Here is a 25,117-nt window from a genome sequence, read left to right as displayed (position 1 = left end):
GCCTGTAATCCCACCTACTTGGGAGGCTGAGGCAGGAGAATCTCTTGAACCCAGGAGGCAGAGGTTTCAGTGAGCCAAGATCACACCACTGCACTCCAGCCTGGGTGACGAAGTGAGACTCCATCTCAAAAAAAAAGAAAATTGCATGTGGCTTGCACTCTTAGCATATTTCTGTTGGACAGCACTGGCTTTATGTTCACTGGCTTTCTCAACTGAGTTCTGGGAGAGAAGCCACAATACCCAAGCCATCCTTGATCTGTGATGGATTGACCTTAGTGCATTGAGAATGGTAATAGCTGTATACCACCCTTACGAAAACAGAGAAAATGTATCTCTGTTCAGATGAGGAAACCCAGTTGAGAAAATCTGGAAATTTTAAACCTCCAGGCAGAGCACCATGTTAAGATGTGGGATGAGTGAGAGGCAGGCCCTTTTATGTAAAGTGGGAGAAGGGCAGTTAAAAGCAGTTATTATACAAGGAGGGGTGGAAAATGTAAACTGGCAGAAATCTGACATGTCCTTAGCTTAGTTTAGGAAAGAGTATCTGTGAGAACTGAGTGTTTTGAAACTGATTCTCCTTTAGCTATTCATGCCCTGGCTTATACCCTCGAGAAAGTATGTACAGGAGTAGTTGTACCCCAATAAGCAGACTGCTCCTTTGAAGCCACATGACTCCATTGAGATAAGAAAAAGGACATTTGGTTTTTATATTTTTATAAGTGTAGGATTTCATAACGAGTAGGATAAATTTAATATAGAAAGGATGTTTTCCAAGTTTATGGTTAATCCTTGCCCAAGGCATTTGTAAAAACAGATTCCAGCCATGTCTCAGTTCTTTCCCAGTCAGACTGTCTGGATGGGAACCTGGGAATATGAGTTGTTAACAAGCTTCCCAGATGACTTATACTGTAAGAAGAGTTTGGGAAACACTCAAGTTCTGTATAGTCAGCCCCTGTTTATATACAGTATCAAAGGGAAGAAGACTTGCCAGATATCCTATATATTGTTCAAATCCCCTTAAAACATTACTTGGAATAAGTTCATTGATTTTTAGAGCCTTCCTTGAACACCCTAGATTGTATAGACTTGATTGGGAACAGGATATGAGCTATTTAGAGAGGATTGTTTGTATTTTTTTTTTTTTTTTTTAATTTTTATTTTTTTGAGATGGAGTCTCTCTCTCCCAGGCTGGAGTACAGTGGCACGATCCCGGCTAACTGTAACCACTGCCTCCTGGGTTCAAGTGATTCTTGTGCCTCAGCCTCCCGAGTAGCTGGGACTACAGGAGCGTGCCACCATGTCTGGCTAATTTTTTGTATGTTTAGTAGAGACAAGGTTTCATCATGTTGGCTGTGCTTGTCTTGAACTCCTGAGCTCAGGTGATCTGCCTGCCTCTACCTCCCAAAGTGCTGGGATTACAGGCGTGAGCCACCACACCCAGCCAGCCTGTTTGTATTTATGTTTAACATGGAATGTGTGGGATTTCCAAGTTCTGCCAGTTGGAACAAAATAATACTGGCACATTGGGAAGCTTGAACACAGGAAGAACCTTGGAGTTCAACGGTCTTCTGGTTTGCTTCCTCACACTTCAGGCCTGTGTCTTGTTGAGCCATTTGACCTACCTGAAGCTACAGGTCTTAGATGAATCTTTTCTGTCCCTCTTCCCCCTTCTCATCTTTCTCCCTTCCCTTCCTCTTTTCCTTCCATTTACTTCTCTTCCTCCATCTTCCTTTCCTCCTTCCTCTTCTCTCTCCTCATTTTACCCTTCCTGAGACCCCTTAGCCTAGCCTTCCTGCCCAACTTCCCAGTTCCTTCTGCCTGCCTTTTTGATTCTCATCTTTTCTGATTTGGGGAGAGCTTCTTAGGTGGTAGGTTTAAAACTAAATAGTAAGGGCCAGGCTCAGTGGCTCACACCTGTAATCCCAGCACTTTGGGAGGCCGAGGTGGGCAGATCACCTGAGGTCAGGAGTTCGAGACCAGCCTGACCAACATGGAGAAACCCTGTCTCTACTAAAAATACAAAATTAGCCAGGCGTGGTGGTGCATGCCTGTAAACCCAGCTACTTGGGAGGCTGAGACAGGAGAATCACTTGAACCTGGGAGGCAGAGGTTGCAGTGAGCTGAGATCGCGCCATTGCAGTCCAGCCTGGGCAATGAGAGCGAAACTCCATCTCAAAAAAAAAAAAAAATTAATAGTAAGTACTATGCCGGGCAGGTGGCTCACGCCTGTAATCTCAGCACTTTGGGAGGCAGATCACTTGAGGTCAAGAGTTCAAGACCAGCCTGGCCAACATGGTGAAACCCCATCTCTATTAAAAATACCAAAAAAAAAAAATTTGCCAGATGTGGCAGGCACCTGTAATCCCAGCTACAGGGAAGGCTGAGGCAGGAGAATCGCTTGAACTCAGGAGGCAGAGGTAGCATTGAGCCAAGATCGCGCCACTGCACTGTAGGCTGGGCAACAGACCAAGACTTCATCTCAAAAAAACAAGCAAGCAAGCAAGCAAACAAACAAACAAACAAAAAACTAAATAGTAAGTACTCTTCAAAGGCTTACCGTCTGTACTGCTAAATTACGTCAGAGCTGGGTTTGCCGGGGACCAGCAGGCTTGCCTGGAACATTGACTATTAAGTAGCATAGTCTCCCAATAATTTTTTTAGGATTGTGTTTAAGAAAATACAAATTCTAGCCGGGCGTGGTGGCTCACGCCTGTAATCCCAGCACTTTGGGAGGCTGAGGCGGGCGGATCACAAGGTCAGGAGATCGAGACCTTCCTGGCTAACACGGTGAAACCTCGTCTCTACTAAAAATACAAAAAATTAGCCGGGTGTGGTGGCGGGCACCTGTGGTCCCAGCTACTCGGGAGGCTGAGGCAGGAGAATGGCGTGGGCCCGGGAGGCAGAGCTTGCAGTGAGCCAAGATCGCGCCACTGCACTCCAGCCTGGGCGACAGAGCGAGACTCCGTCTCAAAAAAAAAAAAAAAAAAAAAAAAAAAAATACAAATTCTTGGCCAGATCTCATGGCTCATGCCTGTAATCCCAGAACTTCGGGAGGCCGAGGCGGCTGGATCACTTGAGGTCAAGAATTCGAGACCAGCCTGACCAACATGGGGAAACCGTGACTCTACTAAAATTACAAAAATTAGCCGGGTGTGGTGTTGGGTGCCTGTAATCCCAGCTACTCTGGAGGCTGAGGCAGGAGAATCGCTTGCACCTGGGAGGCGGAGGTTGCAGTGAGCAGAGAGCACGCCACTGCACTCCAGCTTGGGGGACAGAGCAAGACTCCGTCTCAAAAGGAAAAAAAAAAAATTCTCTTAGACATTTTTCTTGTACCCTCAAAACTAGGCTCAATGCTAAGGTAATTAATGTAGCAAGTAGAGGTTGAAAACTGGAGCTGGATCATAGAAAAGATTGAGGAGGTCAATCTGCAAGGTATCTCCTATAAGGAAGTAATTTCTCACTCATTTTACTTTTTTTCTTTTATCTTAAGTAAGAATGACATTTTGATGGTCCATTTATAATGCAGTGATTTTTGCATATATATGTTTTATTTGTATATAAAAATGATAGACACTAAGAAATTATGTATCTTTTTTGTGTGGTTTTATAAACATGGTAGCTGTGGATTCAAACTCTCAAACTTTGCAACCAATAACATTGGAATTGAGAAGACGGAAAATATCAAAAGGATGTGAAGTCCCATTAAAACGTCCTCGGCTTGACAAAAATTCATGTGAGTTTCCAGTTTGTTTATGTGTGGCTAGAATTTGACATTGTTTGGGTCAGCCTCCTCTATATTCATCCTGTCCCCCATTCCCTATAGGCTCTAATGTTTGTCTCTGGTCACATGAGGTAATGTGAGTAGGATGCAGTTGGATCAGAAGGAGTTTTTGCTAGAAGAAAAATAAATCCCAAAGCACAAACTGTGCTAATGCTGGGTTCTGTGGTATCATCTTCATATCCATAAATCACATTTGATTTGGATGCCACTGGAAATTTAATGGCTTAGGAAGGGATGGGTTTCTATGTAGAGTGAAACTTTAAAAATACTACTTATTGGCCGGGCGCAGTGGCTCATGCCTGTAATCCCAGTAGTTTGGGAGGCTGAGGTGGGTGGATCATCTGAGGTTAGGAGTTTGAGACCAGCCTGGCCAACATGGTGAAACCCTGTCTTTACTAAAAATATAAAAATTAGCTGGGTGTGGCCGGGCACAATGGCACACACCTGTAATCCCAGCACTTTAGGAGGTGGAGGTGGGCAGATCATGAGGTAAGGAGATCGAGATCGTCTTGGCTAACATGGTCAAACCGCGTCTGTACTAAAAAATACAAAAAATAAGCCGGGCTTGTTGGCAGGTGCCTGTAGTCCCAGCTACTTGGGAGGCTGAGGCAGGAGAATGGTGTGAACCCAGGAGGCAGAGCTTGCAGCGAGCCGAGATCCCGCCACCGCACTCCAGCCTGGGTGACAGTGAGACTCCGTCTCAAAAAAAAAAAAAAAAAAAAAATAGCTGGGTGTGGTGGCAGGTACCTGTAATCCCAGCTACTCGGGAGGCTGAGGCAGGAGAATTGTTTGAACCTAGGAGGCGGAGATTGCAGTGAGCCAAGACTGTGCCACTGTCCTCCAGCCTGAGTGATAGAGTGAGACTCTGTCTTACAAAAAATAAAAATACAAAATAAAATACTATTTATTTATTTAAAAAAATACCCTCTGGAGTGAGTTGGCTCAAATATTTAAATAAATTTAAAATAAAAAGTACCCTGTTGGCTCCAGAAAGGATTTGTGATAGCTCTAAGTAAGGCTCTTATAAACCTTATTGACTTTGGAAGTTAGTACATTTGGGAAGCCCCAAAATAGAGCATAGTTGTCAAGAGTGGGACATGACCTAGTACACATTTTCAGACCATGAATCCTTAAAGAAGTGAAATTCTATCCTGGCAGGGATGCTTTGCCCTTACTTAAAACTGTAAACTAGTAAAGGGTATTTGCTTTTATCACTACTCTAATATTCCAGGAGTCTCTCTGTAAAGTCCTTTTAGAGACATCCAGCCCAGAAATCTGTAGTAGCACAGTTATTTCTTCTTGTTGGTCTCTTGACTACAACTCTCTTAATGGTTTAATAGCCCAGGAAAAGTCAAAAAACTACTCGGAAAACACTGACAGAGACTTATCGAGGAGACGTTCCTCCAGGCTGTCCACTAATGGGACCCATGAGATCCTAGATCCTGACTTGGTTGTATCAGATTTGGTTGATACGGATCCTTTGCAAGACACGTTGTCTAGTACCAAGGAATCTGAAGAAGGTGAGTCAGTCTGTTCAGGAATTGTCTTGCCAACCTGGTGCCTTTTTAGTGAGAATCAATCTAAATCATTGTGTTCTGCCTTCCACAAGTATTAAATTGTCTTGAAATCAAACTATTGAATGGGCTGTAGTGTGTTTATAATGTATTGCTCTTCACTGATGATTTATTCAATAGACATACTTTCTGGATGCATTTGTGGTTGGTTTTGCTTATTTACCGCTCAATGTTGGCCTGGAGGTACACTGTTTGAAGAGCCCTGCTTCTCTCTCTCTGCTGCCATCTCATTCGTGCCTTTGTGTTTATACTTCTAGCAATTTCTCCTTTCACTTTAACCTCTTTCTTTGAGAAGCTCACAGGCCAGCCTGTATGTACTGGAACCTGTGAATGTATACTTTTTTGTTTTAGATTAATTCCTTCCTCTAAAAAGTCCCTGGCTTTCTTAGACTGTTGTAGGACTTTCGGTTTCAGAATTGCATACATGTATATTTCCCCCAAACTTTCTTTTTTTCTTCTAGGTCAGCTGAAGTCTACTTTGGAAGCTGGCCAGGTCTCATCTGCACTGACTTGCCACTCCTTTGGGGATGGATCCGGGGCTGCAGGCTTGGAGTTGAACTGCCCGTCAATGGGAGAAAACACCATGAAAACGGAAACGACTTCTCCCCTTGTGGAATTACAAGAGATTTCGACTGTGGAAGGTTCATATTTAGAGTTAAATTAATCCTCTTTTTATATACACTTTTGCTTATGCTTTGTGAACTAAAAAAAAAAAAAAAAAAAAAAATTTCTGTTGATGTTTTTCACCTTTTATTAATATTCCCTTATCATTTTAATGTTATGCTCCTTTCATTTCTGATTTTCATAATTTGTGTTCCCTCTCTTAGTATGGCTAGGGCTTTATCTATTTTGTTTTCAAATAACTGAGCTTTTACTTCAATTTTCTCTATTGTTTATTTTTTAAAATATCATTGATTTCTGTTTTGATCTTGCTTTCTTCCTTTAGCTTTTTGTAGAACTTTACCTAATTGATTTTAGATCTTTCTTCCTTTTTTTTTCATTGCCTGGTGAAAAGATCTTTCTTCCTAATATGAGCATTTAAAGTTATAAATTTCCAGCTGGGCGTGGTGGCTCGTAATGCCAGCACTTTGGGAGGCCGAGGTGGGTGGATTGCCTGAGGTCGAGAGTTCGAGACCAGCCTGCCCAGCATGGTGAAACCCCAACCCTACCAAAAATACAAAAATTAGTTGGGCATGGTGGCAGGCACCTGTAATCCCAGCTACTCAGGAAGCTGAGGCAGGAGAATTGCTTGAACCTAGGAGGTGGAGGTTGCGGTGAGCTAAGATCCCGCCATTGCATTCCAGCTTGGGCAACAGAGTGAGACTCAGTCTAAAAAATAAATAAATAAATAAATAAATAAATAAACAAATAATAAAGTCATACATTTCCTACTGAGCACTGCTTTTGCAGCATCTTACAAATTTTGATATGTTGTGTTTCTATTTTTGTTCAATTTAATATATCTTGTGATTTATTTGTTGACCATGCGTTTCTTAGAAGTATGCTGTTTTAGTTTGAAGTATTTTATGTTTTTGTAGATACCTTATTGCTGTTGATTTCTAATATAGTTTTACTGTGGTCAGAGAACATGCTGTGTAGGATTTCAATCTTTTTACATTTGTTGAGATTTAATTTATGGTCCAGCATATGATCTGTCCTGGTGAATGTTTCATATGCACTTGAGAAGAACATGTATTTTACCGTTGTTGTGTGTTTGTTCTATATCTGTCAGTTAGATCAAGGTAGTTGATGGTGTTTCTCTGACAAATTAATTTTTGTGTTTTTTTTTTCCTTTTGGTCTAGTTCTGTCAATTTCTAAGAGAGGGTTGTTAAAATCTCTGTTATTGTGGATTTGTTAATTTCTCCCTTTAATTTTGTCATTTTTTTTTTTTTTTTTTTTTTGAGACGGAGTCTCGCTCTATTGCCCAGGCTAGAGTGCAGTGGTGTGATCTCGGCTCACTTCAGGCTCCGCCTCCCGGGTTCACACCATTCTCCTGTCTCAGCCTCCTGAGTAGCTGGGGCTACAGGCGCCCGCCACCACGCCCAGCTAATTTTTTTTTGTATTTTTAGTAGAGACAGGGTTTCACCATGTTAGCCAGGATGGTCTTGATCTGACCTCATGATCCGCCTGCCTTGGCCTCCCAAAGTGCTGGGATTACAGGCATGAGCCACCACAACCGGCCTAATTTTGTCATTTTTGCTTTGCGTATTTTGAAGATCTTTTAAATGCATACACATTTATAATTTTTTTTTTTGGAGACAGAATCTTGCTTTGTCACCCAGGCTGGAGTGCAGTGGTGCAGTCTCCATTCACTTCAACCTCTGCCTCCTGGGTTCAAGCAATTCTCATGTCTCAGCCTCCCGAGTAGCTAGGATTACAGGCATGTGCCACCACGTCCAGCTAATTTTTGTATTTTTAGTAGAGACGGGGTTTCTCCGTATTGGCCAGGTTGGCCTTGAACTCCTGACTACAGATGATCTTCCCACCTCGGCTTCCCAAAGTGCTGGGATTACAGATGTGAGCCACCGTGCCTGGCCTAAATGTAATTGTTGATATGGTTGGGTTTTGGTCTAACATTTGACTGTGTTTTGCCTTTTTTTTTTTTTAAAAGACAGAGTGTTGCTCTGTGCAACAGAGTCTTGCTCTATTGCCCAGGCTGGAGTGCAGTGGCGCGATTTCTGCTCACTGCAACCTCTGCCTCTCGGGTTGAAGCAATTCACCTGCCTCAGCCTCCTGAGTAGCTGGGATTACAGGCACCTGCCACCACAGTTGGCTAATTTTTGTATTTTTTAGTAGAGACGGGGTCTCACCATGTTGGCCAGGCTGGTTGTCTGTTTATCTTATTTGTGTTTTGTTTTGTTTCTTGTTTTTTAGGTTAATTTTTTAAGAATTTCATTTTAATTCATCTGTTAGCTTTTAGATGTATTTCTAGCATTTTTAAAGAGGTTACTCTATGGATTATGGTATGCATCCTTAACTTTTCACAGTTCACTTTAGAGTTAATATTGAACCACTTTATGTAAAAATGTTCCATTAACCTCCCCCACGTTGTAGTTGTCACATGAATTATATCTACATATCCTATAAATTCCTTTTTAAAAAAAGTTTTATTTATTTTTTTGAGATGGAGTTTCACTCTTGTTGCCCAGGTGGAGTGCAATGGCGTGATCTTGGCTCACTGCAACCTCCGCCTCCCGGATTCAAGCAATTCTCCTGCCTCAGCCTCCCAAGTAGCTGGGATTACAGGCATGTGCCACCACGCCTGGCTAATTTTTTTTTTTTTGTATTTTTAGTAGAGATGGGGTTTCACCATGTTGGTCAAGCTGGTCTGGAACTCCTGACCTCAAGTGATCTACCCGCCTTGGCCTCCCCAAAGTCCTGTGATTATAGGCGTTAGCCACTATGCCTGGCCTATTATAAATTTCATAATGTAGTATTATAATTTTTGCTTTACACAATTATGTATGTTAAAGACAATAAGGCAAAAGCAACAGTCGTATTTACACATGCCTATTTCCAATGTTCTTTATTTCTTCGAAGATTTCTTTTCAGCATGAAGAATTTCCTTCAGATTTTCTTATAGGTTCCTGATGACAAATTCTTCTGGTTTTTGTTTAAACTTGACTTTTTTTTAAAGATAGAGTCTCACTGTTTCCCAGGCTGGAGTGCAGTGGCACAATCACAGCTCAGAGCAGCCAGGACCTCCTGGACTCAAGTGATCCTCCTGCCTCAGTCACTTGAGTAGCTGGGACTACAGGCATGTGCCATTATGCCCAGCTAATTTTTTTTTCTTAACTTTTAGTTAAAAAACAAATAAGACTATGTGTCTTTAGAATTGCCTACTTTTTATTTGTATAACTTAAAAATTTTTTTTGAATAGTTTTTTTTTTTTTTCCTTGGCCAGATGCTATATAGTTAAAATAAATGTAGTAGAGCAGCTGTTTGAAAATAGTGAATCTCAGTACTCTGGGAGGTCGAGATGGGAGGATCACTTGAGGCTAGGAGTTCAAAACTCGCTATATTGAAGGTCTTGCATCAACATAGTGAGACCCTCTCTCTTCAAAAAATAAAAAAATTAGCCTGGCATGATGGTTCATGCCTATAGTCCCAGCTACTTGGGAGGCTAAGGTGGGAGGATCACTTAAACTGGGGAGGTCGAGGCTGCCGTGAGCTGTGATTGTACCACTGCCAGCCTGGGTGACAGAACAAGACCCTATCTCTTAAAAATTTTTAAAAAATTGTCCAGGCGTGGTGGCTCACGCCTATAATCCCAGCACTCTCGGATGCCTAGGCAGGCAGATCACTTGAGGTCAGGAATTCGAGACCAGACTGGCCAACATGGTGAAACCCCGTCTCTACTAAAAATACAAAAATTCGCTGGGCGTGGTGGCGCGTGCCTGTAGTCCCAGCTACTCTGGAGATTGAGGCAGGAGAATTGCTTAAACCCAGAAGGCAGAGGTTGCAGTGAGCTGAGATCGCACCACTGTACTATTCCAGCCTGGGTGACAGAGTGAGAGTCCGTCTCAAAAAAAAAAAAAAAAAAAAAAAAAAAATTAAAAAAATTAGAAGAGTACTGAAGTATTCATTCCTGGCTCATCTCTGCTGCTGTTCTCTTAGTCCTGTGTCTAGCTGAGTCCATAGTGTTGTGCTTCAGCCTTGAGGGCTTGTCGGGGCAAGGGATCTTCCTTTTTTTGCTCATCCTCCTCTCAGTGTCGGTGCTCTTCCCAGCCTGCTCTTCTGACAGATCGGGCAAATTATTAAAGTTCATATATAAATGAGGTGGAAATTTAATCTCGGAATTTAGTTGTCTGTCGTGGCAGGGAGAGCTCTAGATGATCAGCCACATCCCTTGTGACTCAGCAGACTAAGCTTTTAATTATGTTGTCTTAAGGGTAGTGTTATGTTAGATGTCACTTGAAATTTGTAGTTAATTGTTCCTATACCACTAGGAAATACGCCATGCATATAAGAGACTAGATTGGAAGCTAACTCCAGTGCCTTTTGTAAAGTTTACATATTTTATGGGGTCTTGGGCTCTACTTTTTCCCAAGATATACACATACGTAATTTCTGTCTTGCATTAGCTAACTTAGCTATGTTTCTGGATTGTGGAGAGCACAGAATCAAGTATAGTAAGGGTGGGACGGGTGAGTCTAGGGGAAAGGATGATGATGAGATTTCACGTTGTCTTTTGCATCCTTACAAAGGTCCTTTCTAAGGGAATAATTTTGCCTTTCTAAGGGAATAATTTTGAAACCATTGCAACAGATTGAAGCACTTATCTATTTTCCAAGAGGGTTAATAGTAAGGGTGGAGGTCAAATTACTTTGAGCTTGAGCCAAGAGGAATAAATATAGCATGGAACCCATTGCTGTATTTTTTTTTTTTTTTTAATGAGGTATTTGCTTTTTGCTTTAGTGACTTAAAAGCCAGAGTAGATGGCTGGGTCTAGTGGCTCATGCCTGTAATCTCAGCACTTTGGGGGGTCGAGGTGGACAGATCACTTGAGGTCAGGAGTTCGAGACCAGCCTGGCCAACATGGTGACACCCCATCTCTATCAAAAATACAAAAATTACCCAGGTATGGTGGCAGGCGCCTGTAATCCTAGCTACTCGGGAGGCTGAGGTGGGAGAGTTGCTTGAACCTGGGAGGTGGAGGTTGCAGTGAGCCGAGATCGTGCCACTGTACTCCAGCTTAGGCGACAGAGTGAGACTCTATCTGAAAAATAGAAAAATAAAAAAGCCAGAGGAGAATGCAGTTGTGACTGTTGTAATTGGGCAAGCATTCATTTATGCAGTAAAACAGAAGTTAGTAATTCCCCTAGAAGTTTAGAGGTCTCGGGCTGGGTGTGGTGGCTCATTCCTGTAATCCCAGCACTTTGGGAGGCCAAGGTGGGCAAATCACCTGACATTAGGAGTTAGAGACCAGCCTGGCCAACATGGTGAAACCTCATCTCTACTAAAAATACAAAAATTTGGCTGGGCGCGAATTCTGGGCAAAACCTAAGCCTTAGAAGAAGAGATGCTGTCTTGGTCTTGTTGGAGGAGCTTGCTTTAGTTAGACTTCTCATTATTGAAGTTATGTATTATTGTTGAAAATAAACTAATTTGTATGGGTTTAGATGGTAACATGGCATTTTGAATATTGTCTTACTTTTTTACAGGCTTGATATGCCTGGTGACTGAATTACTAGTGACTAGTTTACTAACTAGGTCATTCAAGGAAGTCAAGTTAACTTAAAAGAAACATGTGACCTAAATGCAGTTGATGGTGTCGAGATGTCCACCTTCTTAAATTGTTAAGATGAACTTAGTTCTAAAGAAGATAACGGGCCAACCCCGAAGTATTCCCAGTTTGCTGCAGAGTCTCATGTATTTTGGATGTTATAGAAGAGTCCTATTTGCCCCAGTTAATTTAACTATTTTTCTGCCTGTTTTGTGGGCTGGCTGGCTCTTTAAGAACTCTGTCCAAAAAGTGCTTGGAATATAACTTGTAAAGCTTCCCACAACTGACAATATGTATATGTGCGTGTGTTTAAACCAAATCTAGAAAACTTACAGTAGAGCTGCATAATAGCAGTATTTATTAAAGAATCACAGTTGTAAACATGAGAATAACTTATGGATTCTAGTTTATTTCTTTAGTAATTGCAAATTATATTTTTGCTGCTGTTATATTAGAATAATTTTTAAATGTCATCTTGAAATAGAAATATGTATTTTAAGCACTCATGCAAAGGTAAATGAACACTTTTTAAATGTGTGCATTGCTTATTTTTTCCATAAGAATTATAAACATTAAACTGAACAAATTACCTATAATGGTTTTGATTAATGGCTTAAGAGCAATCTGGTTAGGCCAGACAGTATACCCAAACTTTTATATACCATAGAATGTTATTACGCTTGTGAAATTCTCATATCTAACTGAATTTACATTCCATGGTGGTAACATGGTATATGTATTGTTATTAAAGTGACCCATGTAAAAAAGAAAGAAATTGACCTTTCAAGACCAGCCTGGGCAACATGGTGAAACCCCATGTCTCCAAAAAAAAAAACCAAAAACCCCAAAACAAAACCCCAAAAACCAGATTAGCCGGGTGTGGTGGCATGAGCCTGTAATCCCAGCTACTTGTGAGGCTGAGGTGGGAGGATTGATTGAGCCCTGGAGGTCAAAGCTATAATAAGCCATGGTCATGGCAACACTGTGCTCCAGAGCCGCGACAGAGTGAGACCGTGTGAAAGAAGGAAAGAGAGAGAAAGAGAAAGGAGAGAGAGAGAAAATTAATTGACTTCAACTCACTTACTGAGCCTTTAACATATGCCTAGGACTGCTAACTGTTGAGTATGCAAAGATGACTGGGCACTCTTGGTTTTAGTGTTCATTAACTGCTATTTGGATTTGCTATTTGCCTCTTGGGGAGAGGTTGGTGCTTTAGGGGCAGGGATGGAAGAAGGTAGTACTTGCACAGGACCTTGAAGGATGGGTAGCACTTAGGCATTTGAAACTGTAGGCAAAGCAGCTAGCATGGCATGACCACAGGGCCATTTCTGAGACTGTCAGGTATGTGTTCTGACTTGATTGCAGACTTCCTGAAGTGGGTTAAGGTGGGGTAAGTTGCTGCCAAACTGAGGTTGGTTGCTTTGAGGAATTTATTGAGAAACTGAAAAATGCTTCATTTTTAGGATAGGGAGATAACCTGTGTTGGCAGGGTTGCTTTCCTTCCATTTAGCTATTTTGTGGCCATAAGGCATTTTTTTCTGCATATATTTTAAAGAAGTTTTTATTTTGAAATAATTTGTTATTAAAAATGTTGTCAAAAATGGTACAAAGAATATACCTTTAACCAAATTCCCCGATTGCCAGCAATTTACCATATTTGCTTTATTATTTTTTTTCTTCTCTGAGATGGAGTCTTGCTCAGTCACCCAGGCTGGAGTGCAGTGGCGCAATCTTGGTTCACTGCAAACTCCGCCTCCTGGGTTCATGCCATTCTGCTGCCTCAGCCTCCCGAGTAGCTGGGACTACAGGTGCCCACCAACACGCCTGTCTAATTTTTTTTGTATTTTTAGTAGAAATGGGGTTTCACCATATTAGCCAGGATGGTCTCGATCTCCTGACATCATGATCTACCCGCCTCGGCCTCCGAAAGTGCTGGGATTACAGGCGTGAGCCACCGCGCCCAGCTTATTATTCTGTTTTTTAAAGTACTTTTTCTAGATGGGATGCAGTGGCTCACGCCTGTAATTCCAGCACTTTGGGAGCCTGAGGCGGGCAGATCACTTGAGGTCAGGAGTTCGAGACCAGCCTGGCCAACATATTGAAACCCTGTCTCTACAAAAATAAAAAAATTAGTCGGGCATGATGGCACATGCTTGTAGTCCTAGCTACTTGAGAGGCTGAGGCAAGAGAATCTCTTGAACTTGGGAGGTGTAGATTGCAGTGAGCCAAGATCGTGCCACTGTACTCCGGCCTAGATGACAGAGTGAGACTCTGTCTCAAAGAAAATAAAAAATTTTCATTTTTTTTTTTAGAAAGTACTTTTTCTGAATTGTTTAAAAATAAGTTCCAGACCTTTATCCCTAAATACTTTTTTTTTTTTTTTGAGACAGAGTTTCTCGCTTTTGTCACCCAGGCTGGAGTATAGTAGTGTGATTTCTACTCACTGCAACCTCTACCTCCGGGGTTCAAGAGATTCTCCTGCCCCAGCTTCCCAAGTAGCTTGGATTACAGGCGCACGCTACCATGCCCGACTAATTTTTGTATTTTTAGTAGAGACTGGGTTTCCATGTTGGCCAGGCTGGTCTTGAACTCCTGACCTCAGGTGATCCACCCGCCTCAGCCTTGCAAAGTGCTGGGATTATAGGTGTGAGCCACCACCGCACCTGGCCTCCCTAAGTACTTTTTAGAAAATCCCCTATTTAATTAGCCAGGCGTGGTGGTGTGCACCTGTAATCCCAGCTACTCGGGAGGCTGAGGTGGGAGAATTGCTTGAACCCAGGAGGCGGAAGTTGCAGTGAGCCAAGATAGCACCACTGCACTCCAGCCTGGGTGACAGAGCAAGACTCTATCAAAAAAAAGAAAATAAGAAAAAGAAAAAAAAAAAAATCCATATTTCCTAAAGACAAGGACATTCTTCTACATTACCACAATATAATTTTCAAAATCAGGACTTTCTTCAGACTTTATCAGTCTGTGCCTTTCACCCCATTTATGGCAGTCATCTTGTCTTTATTCTGTATGCTTTTTCTGGGCAATTGAAAAAAATATTCGTAAATTTGAAAAGAACTCCAGAAATATACAAGGATAATTCAACTAACATTTTTGTCTCCCATAGTCCCATGGCCCACTACTGTTAGTATTTGGTCATGAGGGCCTCAGGACGATACACTGGCCTGCAGGGCCCAGCTTCTTCTGGCCACCTGTTGCCTCACCTTCCTGTAGATTCTGCTGCAGCCACATGGCCTCCTTGCTATCCTGCAGGTATAGCAGATACACTCCTACCTCTGGGCCTTGTTCAAGCACACTTTTATTGAATACTTTTTATTCCCAGCCAGAGCAAGTAGGTCCATGGGGAAACATATCAGTAATGTGATGGGTAATATTTATTTATGTATTCATTCATTTATTTGTTTGAGAAGGGTTTTGCTCTGTCACCCAGGCTGGAGTGTAGTGGCATGATCATAGCTCACTGCAGCCTCGACCTTCTGGGCTTAAGCCATCTTTCCGCCTCAGCCTCCTGAGTAGCTAGGACTACAGACATGTGGCACCAAGCTTGGCTAATTTTTAAATTTTTTGTGGAGATGGGGTCTTGATATATTGCCCATGCTGGTCTTGAACTCTGGGCCCCCACCTGGGCCTCCCAAAGTGGTGGGATTGGAGGCATGAGTCACTATGCCCAGCCCTGTCTCCTTTCACAATTACATATAATTAGGCCGGGCACAGTGGCTCAAGTCTGTAATCCCAGCACTTTGGGAGGCCAAGGCAGGCAGATCACCTGAGGTCAGGAGTTAGAGACCAGCCTGGACAACATGGCGAAACCCTGTTTCTACTAAAAATACAAAAATTTAGCCGGGTGCGGTGGTGTGTGCCTGTAGTCCCAGCTACTCTGGAGGCTGAGAGAGGAGAATTGCTTGAGCGTGGGAGGCGGAGGTTGCAGTGAGCCGAGATCACGTTATTGCACTCCAGCCTGGGTGATAGAACGACACTCTGTCTCAAAAAAAAAGAAAAGAAAAAAATGAAAAGAATATAATTAGCTAGGCATTGTGGCACACGGCTGTAGTCCCAGCTACTCGGGAGGCTGATGTGGGAGGATCGCTCTAAGCCCAGGCATTCAGTGTTGCAGTAAGTTATGATCCTACCACTGCACTCCAGCCTTGACAACAGAGTGAGACCCTGTCCCTGGAAAAACAAAAACAAAAACAATTACGTATAATTTATTTCATTGTATGGATGTTCCATAATTTATTTACCTAGCCCCTGCTGAAATATATTTAAGTTCTTTCTAACTTTTCCCTATTAATTCTCCCTGTTTTACAGACAAAGAGCCTAATATTTGGCATGAAGGAGTAACTTAGCTAGATTGGCACACTTCCTAATGGTCGGTATTGTAGAGGTTGGTAAAATTAAATTAAATTTTTGTTTGAGACAGGATCTCACTCTGTCATCCAGGCTGGAATGCAGTGGCACTGTCACGGCTCACTGCAGTCTTGACTTCCAGAACTTCAGTGATCCTCCCACTGTTCAGCCTCCTGAATCATTCTGACCACAGGCACTTTCCATCACTCCTGGCTAATTTTTGTATTTTTTGTAGAGACAGGGTTTTGCCATTTTGCCCAGGCTGGTCTCGAACTCCTGAGCTCAAGCAATCCACTTGCCTCGGCTTCCCAAAGCGCTGAAATTACAGGTGTGAGCCAGTGTACCTTGGCCCAGAGTCTGTAACTGTTGTTTTCCTGCTGAGTGCCTAATTCCATCTGATAAGATGCTGGGTGCTATATAAATCAAGTGAAATGAACAGAGTCCCTGCCTTTAGGGGCATTGCACAGTATGTGATGCAAACTTCTGCTCTCGGGGCACTCATTAAAGCAGTGTGTACACTCAGAGTAAGAGACTTAGCAGGTTGGCTAGGTTTGGAAGGTAGTGTGTGGTACAAGTGATGTCAGTACTCCAGGACTGGATGGTGCCTTTTGAATTCTTTGAGTTGTGGAAAATGTCTTGATCTGGAAACTGAATGGTGTTTCTGGTGTTTCTTTTGGAACATAGGTTTAGTGGTGTGAGTACAGAATGATCCAGAAAGATTGCTGGGGGAACGGGAGGTTGTTGAGAACTCATTCACCAGGAATGTATTACGTAAGTAAGTAGGAAATAGGGCGGGACCATGACCATCTTCAGAAGCATCCAGCCAGGCCCCTGGAAGCTGGGATGCTGCGTTAGTCACTCTTTAGTGATTGCTGTCCTGAGCTGGTGCCACAGTCTTGCGTTTTTAAACTGAGATGGAGTCACAATCTGATAAATTGGTGTGAAGGAGGCTCGTGGGCAGCAGGAGGAGGAGGAGCTGGGAGGGCAACACATCTAGTCCAGAGCTAACTGTTCCAACCTAATTCTGGCATTTGGGGCAGCTCTGCCACCTTGTGGAATGAGTGCTCAGTGATTTTTGTGGGGGCTGAGTGCATACATCTGCATTCCAGGGGCTAGCCTTGAAATGTTCACCAGGACTATATGTGGGTGTGGTTCCTTTCCTTCCACTTAGGTATTTATGGCTTCAAAGTATTCTTCCTATGTAATAGATGCATATTTTTTCCTGAATATTTATTTTAGGAAGTTTTTATTTTGAAATAATTTAGATTTATACACCTATGTAGTGTGGGTTAAAAAAATGACAAAAAATAATTTCAGATTTATAAAAAAGTTGCAAAAATAGCAAAAAGATTTCCCTTATACCTTTCCCTATGTTGAAAATATAGATTCCCCAATTGCTAGCAATTTACCATGTTAGCTTTATTATTCTCTCCCAGATTTTATTTTATTTTATTTTTTGAGATGGAGTCTTACTCAGTTGCCCAAGCTAGAGTACAGTGGCGAGATCTTGGCTCACTGCAACCTCCGCCTCCTGGGTTCAAGCAATTCTCCTGTCTCCGCCTCCCGAGTAGCTGGAATTACAGGCACACGCCACCATGCCTGGCTAATTTTTTTTGTATTTTTAGTAGAGATGGAGTTTCACCATGTTGGTCAAGCTGGTCTTGAACTCTTGACCTCAAGTGATCTACCCACCTTGGCCTCCCAAAGTGCTGGGATTACAGGCGTGAGCTACTGTGCCCAGCCCGCTCCCAGATTTTTTAATGTAGTTTTTTGAATTGTTTGAAAATAAATTGCCGACCTTTAGCTCTGAATATTTCAGTGTGTAGTTCCTGAAAACAAGGACGTTCTCTTTCGTTCACACAATATAATCAAAATCAAGACCTTTTAAAAACTTTGCCATTTGTTCTAATAATGTTCTTTGTGGCAAAAATGGGGTGAATTTTTTTTATTTCTGGTCAAGATCCAATCCAGGAACACATGTTGAATTCAGCTGTCATATTTCTTTTGTCTCCTTTAATCTGAAACAGACCTTCTGTCTTCTACTTTTTTTTTTACTGGAGTGAGGGACAGGGGAATAAGCTTTTTTTTTTTTTTTTTTTTTTTTAATGACCTTCACATTACATTTCTGAAGAATATGATGTCCCTCAATTTGGGTTTTTCTGATGTATCCTCATAATTTGATTTGGGTTATTCACTTTTCACAGAAATACCACATAAGTGATGTGTCCTTTTCAGGTGCATTCTATCAGGAAGCATATGAAAACCTTAATGTTAAAGTGACATTAACTTTTGTCACTTACCTAAGGTAGTATCTACCAGCTTTTTCTACTATAAGGCTGTTATTACCCCTATATAATGAATACATTTCTTGTGAGAGAAAATTTGAGACTATGTAAATATCTTATTTCTTCATCAAACTTTCACCCATTATTTTAGCATCTACTGGTATTTTTTTCCTGAAACCGTTTTTACTGTGATGGCTGTCAAATGGCGATATCCAACTTTCATCATTCCTTCAACAGGTATTAGTTTATATTCTGTCTTAGGGGGCTGTATCTCCCTTCTTTCCTTCCTTTCCTTATTTGTTTATCTGCATGGGCTCATGGATTCTTATGTCGTTCTATGGGTTGTACTCTGTTTCTATCATTATTTTAATGCCAAAAAAATTATAATCTTGAGATCAGTAAATACTTTTTTTTTTTTTTTTTTTTTTTTTTTTGAGACAGAGTCTCACTCTGTTGTCCAGGCTGGAGTGCAGTGATGAGATCTCTGCTCACTGCAACTTCTGCCTCCTGGGTTCAAGAGATTCTCCTGCCTCAGCCTCCCAAGTAGCTGGGATTACGGGTGCCCACTACCACACCCAGCTGTTTTTTTTTTTTTTTTTTGTAGCGTTAGTAGACACTGATCCAGGCCGGTCTCAAACTGTTGACCTCAAGTGATCCACCCGCCTCACCCTCCCAAAGTGTTGGGATTACAGGTGTGAGCCACTGTGCCTGGCCTCAGCTAATCCTTTGATTGCTTTTTGATGCTTCAAGCTGAAAAAGTTATTCCTTCACAGACATGAACAATATTTTATTCATTATGTTATGTTAACTATATATCAAAAAGGTATCAAACTCCTGGGCCACGTGATGTCATTGCTGACAAGAATACCAACTGTGTTGGGCCTTGGTCCTGAGGGAACACATGACAATGAGAAATGACTCTTTTCCCCTGGCTGGAGAAGTGACAAATAACAGGATCCAGGAGCAGATGTTAAGTGCTGATGATGAGGTACAGCAGATAGTCATTTGTGGCAGGAGTTGATGGCGTGTGGTCCCTGAGAGCCAGGGCCATCTGGATGTCTTCCTGTTTGTGGAGTGAGCTGGGTCTGGATGGAAGTGAAAACTTGGCTGAGCCAGGGAGGAATGGCAGGAAGAGGGCACAGGCCAAACAGGGGTGTGAACTGCGAGAGCATGAAGCAGTTGTTGGAGTAGGAGCTGAGGCCTCCTTGTGGTTGAGTGGGAGGTACGTTTGGAAGCAAGATGCTGCTTGGGGTGACTTGGGCCTTGAGTGCCAGACTGAGCATTGCCTGCCAGACTGAATATCACCATCATCGTAATCTAATCATAGTCATCCAGTTGTGAGGTCATCTGATACTGGCAATGGGCATACAAAATATTAAATAGGATATTTATTTCTAAGCCAAGTTTCACAAAACAATTTATAAACTTTTTTTGGTATAAACATAGTGTATGCTTACTATAAAAGGAAAAGTATATAACTATTCAAGTATATATAGATCCCACTCTATATTATCTGTTGCTGTGTGACAGTATTACCACAAATATAGTAGCTGAAACAACACATTTGTTTTCTCACAGTTTCTGTGGGTGAGGAGTTCAAGCATAGCTTAGCCAGGTCCTCTGCAAACTTATAATCCAAGGGTTGGCTCGGGCTGTATTCTTATCTGAGCACTCTACTGGGGAGGGTTCCAGGCTTACCTGATGGTTGGTGGCATTCAATCCTCGTAGACTGTCAGACTGAGGGCCTTGGTTTTTGCTGGTGCACTCAGTTCCTTGCCTCATGTAGAGTAGCTCACAACGTAGCAGCTTGTTTCACTAAGACAGCGAGGAAGAGTGTTTCCTAGTAAGACAGACACTGTAGTCTTACCTAATACAATCATAAAAGTGACATACTGCCTCCTTTGCCATATTCTGTTAGAGACAGGTTACAGCTTTGCCCAGTGGCAGTATCCTAGCTAATGAGGTTTATCCGAGGTGTGATTATTAAAATAATTGAAAACTTTTCCCAATACACTGCAGTGACAACTTGCAGCATAGGTTGGCAATGGCAATTTTTGACATCTCTATGGAGACTGAATTAAAATAATAAAAAAAAAAGAAGTTATAGGTTCGGCCCACACTCAAGAAGAAGAGATTATATCGGGGCATGAATACCAGAAGGCAGGGATCATTAAGAAACATTTTAGGGTTTAACTCCATACCCTCCCTCGAAAATAGATAACGAAAACACTGCTTAGGGTTACCTTTTTTTTTTTTTTGAGACAGAGTTTCGCTCTTGTTGCCCAGGCTAGAGTGCAATGGCACGATCTCGACTTACCGCAACCTCCGCCTCCCGGGTTCAAGCAAATCTCCTGCCTCTATCTCCTGAGTAGCTGGGATTACAGGCTTGCACCACCACGCCTGGCTAATTTTGTATTTTTTAGTAGAGATGGGGTTTCTCCATGTTGGTCAGGCTGGTCTCCAACTCCCGACCTCAGGTGATCCACCTACCTTGACCTCCCAAAGTGTTGGGATTACAAGCATGAGCCACCACGCCTGGCCTAGGGTTACTATTATTAAAAGCAAAATTTGTGGACCATTTTTCTCTGCACATACCAAAGTATAGTAGTAATTTAGGAGCAACAAGAGCAAAGGATGACTCTTGAGATTTTGAGCCTGGATGCCCAGGAGAGAGCTCTGTGCTTTTTCTTGATTCCTCCAAACAATAATTTGTTAAACAGGAGGGAGAGGACAGAGCATGTAAATGATGATGCCAGTAACTACTTGGAAATAGTGATTTTCATACTGCTTTTAAAAGAGGAATAAATTGGTTTCAGTAGATGACCTTACCCCAAGAGTAATTGAGTTCTCCCTCACTTTTGAACCAGAACCTTTGAGGATTTAATTTACAATATTTTCTTCTGGGCATGGTGACTTATGCCTGTAATCCCAGCACTCTGGGAGGCTGAGGCAGGAGGATCACTACTTGAGCCAAGGAGTTGGAGATCAGCCCTAGGCAACATAGGGAGACCCTCATTGCTCTTTTTTTTTTTTCAATAATAATTTACATGTCTTCTGCCCTCTGTCTTTGAGTAACTGCTCCCATGTTAACAAGAACCATATTAATACTCTAAGAGTGGATGATGTCACTTAGCTGGCGTCACCAACTCCTGCCATGTATATTCTAAATGAACTATCCTCCCATAGGGGAATACACACCTGGGTGTGTAGACTCTGCCCCAGCAGGCCCATTTGACAACCAGTGGCTCTCTTAGTTTCTTTTTTCTGTTTGTTTTTTTGAAATGGAGTCTCACTGTGTCACCTGGGCTGGAGTGCCCTGGCACAATCTTGGCTCACTACAACCTCTGCCTCTGGGCTCGAGCGATTCTCCTGCCTCAGCCTCCCGAGTAGCTGGGATTATAGGTGCACACCACTATGCCCAGCTAACTTTTGTATTTTTAGTAGAGACGGGGTTTCGCCATGTTAGCCAGGCTAGTCTCAAACTCCTGACCTCGTGATCTGCCCATCTCGTCCTTCCAAAGTGCGGAGATTATAGGCGTGAACGACCATGCCCGGCCCTATACATAATTTTCTATTTTGCTGATAATATTTTGAGTTTTATTTTTTATTTTGAGAGAATCTCATTCTGTCACCCAGGCTGGAGTGCTGTGGCACCATCTCAGCTCACGGCAACCTCCACCTCCTGGGTTCAAGCAATTTTTGTGCCTCAGCCTCCTGAGTAGGTGGGACAACAGACACGCACCACCACGCCCGGATAAATTTTTGGATTTTTAGTAGAGACAGAGTTTCACCATGTTGGCCAGGCTGGTTTTCAACTCCTGACCTCAAGTGATCTGCCCGCCTCAGCCTCCTAGACTGCTGAAATTACACGCATGAGCCACTGTGCTTGGCCATATTTTGAGTTTTATTCACATAGTTATACCACACATATTCTGTTTCTTAATTTTTAAAATTTATTATTATTTTTAAATTATTTTTGAGACAGGGTCTCACTCTGTTGCTTAGGCTGTAGTCTCAGTGGTGCAATCTCGGCTCACTGCAACCTCCATCCCCAGGTTCAAGTGATTCTCCCACCTCAGCTTCCCGAGTAGCTGGGACTACAAGCATGCACCACCATGCCTGGCTAATTTTTGTATTTTTTGGTAGAGACAGGGTTTCCTCATGTTGTCCAGGCTGGTCTTGAACTCCTGACCTCAAGTGATCCACCCACCTTGGCCTCCCAAAGTGCTGGGATTACAGGCGTGAACCACCCCCCTCAGCACTATTTATTTATTTTTTGAGACAGGTTCTGTCTTATGCTGTTGCCCAAGCTGGAGTGCAGTGGTGGGATCACGGCTTACTGCAGCATTGACCTTCTGGGTTCAGTCTATCCTCCTGCCTCAGTCTCCTGAGTAGCCGAGACTATGGGTACGTGCCACCACACCCAGCTACTTTTTGTATTTTTTTGTAGAGATGAGGGTCTCACTATGTTTTTCAGGCTGGTCTTGAACTCCTGGGCTCAAGTTATCCACCCACCTTGGCCTCCCAAAGTGCTGGAATTACAGGTGTGAGCCATTATGCCTGGTCTATTTTAAAATGTAGAATATTTTTGCTGAATGCATAATTTCAATGTTCCTATTGTGATTTTGTTAATTACCACTAATCCTTCATTGTTTGATTAATAAAGTAGGGCAATTAGATGTTAGAATTTTGCAGATTATACCAGTGACACATGGCCCCTTGGCTAAGATTATGCATAACTTATGATTGTTTTGAGCAAAGAACTGTGAGGTCAGTGACAACAATAATGACAAGTAATATTCAAGTAACCTCTTGCTGTTAATACTGGCTTTTGTGGCCAGGCATGGTGGCTCACGCCTTGTAATCCCAACACTTCGGGAAGCTGAAGTGGCGGATCACCTGAGGTCAGGAGTTCAAGACCAGCCTGGCCAAAAGGGTGAAACCCTGTCTCTACTAAAAATACAAAATAGGCTGGGCGCAGTGGCTCAAGCCTGTAATCCCAGCACTTTGGGAGGCCGAGTCGGGTGGATCACAAGGTCAGGAGATTGAGACCATCCTGCCTAACACGGTGAAACCCTGTCTCTATTAAAAAATACAAGAAACTAGCCGGGCGAGGTGGCGGGCGCCTGTAGTTCCAGCTACTCGGGAGGCTGAGGCAGGAGCATGGCGTGAACCCGGGAGGTGGAGCTTGCAGTGAGCTGAGATCCGGCCACTGCACTCCAGCCTGGGCGACAGAGCAAGACTCCATCTCAAAAAAAATAAATAAATAAAAATAAAAAATAATTAGCTGGGCATGGTGGCACACGCCTCTAATCGTAGCTACTCGGGAGGCTGAGGTTGGAGTATTGCTTGAACCCTGTAGGTGGAGGTTGCAGTGACCCAAGATTGCTCCACTGCACTTCAGCCTGGTTGACAGAGTGAGACTCTGTCTCAAAAACAAAACAAACAAACAACAGCAAAACAAAACTGGGTTTTGTCTTTAACTGCCTCATGGAAACATATAGGAGACTTGTGAAATAAGTATTCTTATTCCCATTTAACAATGAGGAAACAGTCTTGGAGAGGCTAGCTCCCATGTTTGATGTGACAGTACACTAATATAAGTAAGAGAAGTAAAGAATGCAACACATTGTAGGCCGGGCACAGTGGCTCATGCTTGTAATCCCAGCACTTTGGGAGGCCAAGGTGGGTGGATCACCTGCAGTCAGGAATTTGAGACCAGCCTGTCCTAAATGATGAAACCTGGTCTGTACTAAAAATACAAAAATTAGCCGGGTGTGATGGCGGACACCTGTAATCCCAGCTACTTGGGAGGCTGAGGCAGAAGAATCGCTTGAACCCAGGAGGCGGAGGTTGCAGTGAGCTGAGATCATGCCACTGCACTCCAGCCTGGGCGACAGAGAGAGACTCCGTGTCCAAAGAAAAAAAAAAAAGCAGCACATTGGGTATTTCAATATTTTAGAAAAAGGAATGAACAAAACCAACTGTTATACAAATAGAAAGGGAAGGACTACAGGATCCATAAAGTACTTACAGGAAATCTTCAAGGCAGGACAGAATCTTTTCTGCGGAGAGACCGGGGTGAAGGCATTGTGCAAGGAGGTGGTATTTGAAGGATGAGCAAGACTTGGTTTGCAAGTGGGAACAACGTGCCAAATAGAGGGAACCACATGGTCTAGACTGGCTGAACTGGCAGCCTTTATTGTGCATACAGAGGGCTCCTTTTGGCTGTAGTGTGCAAAACTTAGGATAAGGTTGTGAAGTCTGGAAAATATAATTTTTCATATCTCTAAAAATTTGGGTTCAAAAGTAAAATAGTCCACTTTGCAAAACCTTCATGAGAAAGGGATGATTGCTTAAGTCTTGGTGTTTATGTGTCTTTTTTATTGTTCTATTTTTAAATATTTATTTATTTACTGTTTGAGACAGAGTTTGTCACTTTGTTGCCCAGACTGGAGTGCAATGGTGCAATCTCAGCTCACTGCAACCTCCGCCTACCAGGTTCAAGCGATTCTCCTGCCTCGGCCTCCCAGGTAGCTGGGACTACAGGCATGCATCACCATGCCCAGCTGATTTTTTTTTTTTTTAATATTTTTAGTAGAGATGGGGTTTCACCATGTTGGCCAGGCTGGTCTCGAATTCCCGATCTCAAATGATCCGCCCACCTCAGCCTCCCAAAGTGCTGGGATTATAGGCGTGAGCCACCAGGCCCGGCCAATTTTGTATTTTTAGTAGAGACGGGGTTTTACCATGTTGGCCAGGCTGGTCTCGAACTCCTGACCTCAGGTGATCCACCTGCCTCAGCCTCCCGAAGCGTTGGGATTACAGGCATGAGTCACCACATCTGGCCTTTTTTGTTGTATTATACTTTAACATATCCTAAACATTTTCTCA

General features: G+C 42.7%; 1 protein-coding gene and 1 non-coding gene across 3 annotated transcripts in view; both read left to right on the top strand.

Annotated features, from left to right (window-relative positions):
- Nucleotides 1-25,117, top strand: part of PHF20 (PHD finger protein 20) — a 187,682-nt gene that overhangs the window by 99,368 nt on the left and 63,197 nt on the right. For both annotated transcript variants that reach the window (XM_050807023.1, XM_050807022.1), the window contains exons 7-9: nucleotides 3,620-3,733; nucleotides 5,122-5,301; nucleotides 5,817-5,996. In XM_050807023.1, the coding sequence (XP_050662980.1) occupies nucleotides 3,620-3,733; nucleotides 5,122-5,301; nucleotides 5,817-5,996 (474 nt within the window). The remainder of the gene's footprint in view (nucleotides 1-3,619; nucleotides 3,734-5,121; nucleotides 5,302-5,816; nucleotides 5,997-25,117) is intronic.
- Nucleotides 20,153-20,295, top strand: LOC126929961 (U4 spliceosomal RNA). The gene has a single exon (XR_007717388.1). It is a non-coding gene; the product is annotated as a U4 spliceosomal RNA (small nuclear RNA).

The sequence above is a fragment of the Macaca thibetana genome, chromosome 10 (assembly GCF_024542745.1).
Source record: "Macaca thibetana thibetana isolate TM-01 chromosome 10, ASM2454274v1, whole genome shotgun sequence".
NCBI classification, from domain to species: domain Eukaryota; kingdom Metazoa; phylum Chordata; class Mammalia; order Primates; family Cercopithecidae; genus Macaca; species Macaca thibetana.
The sequence above is the reverse complement of the archived record's forward strand: the minus strand, read 5'-3'. Positions and strand labels throughout refer to the sequence as shown.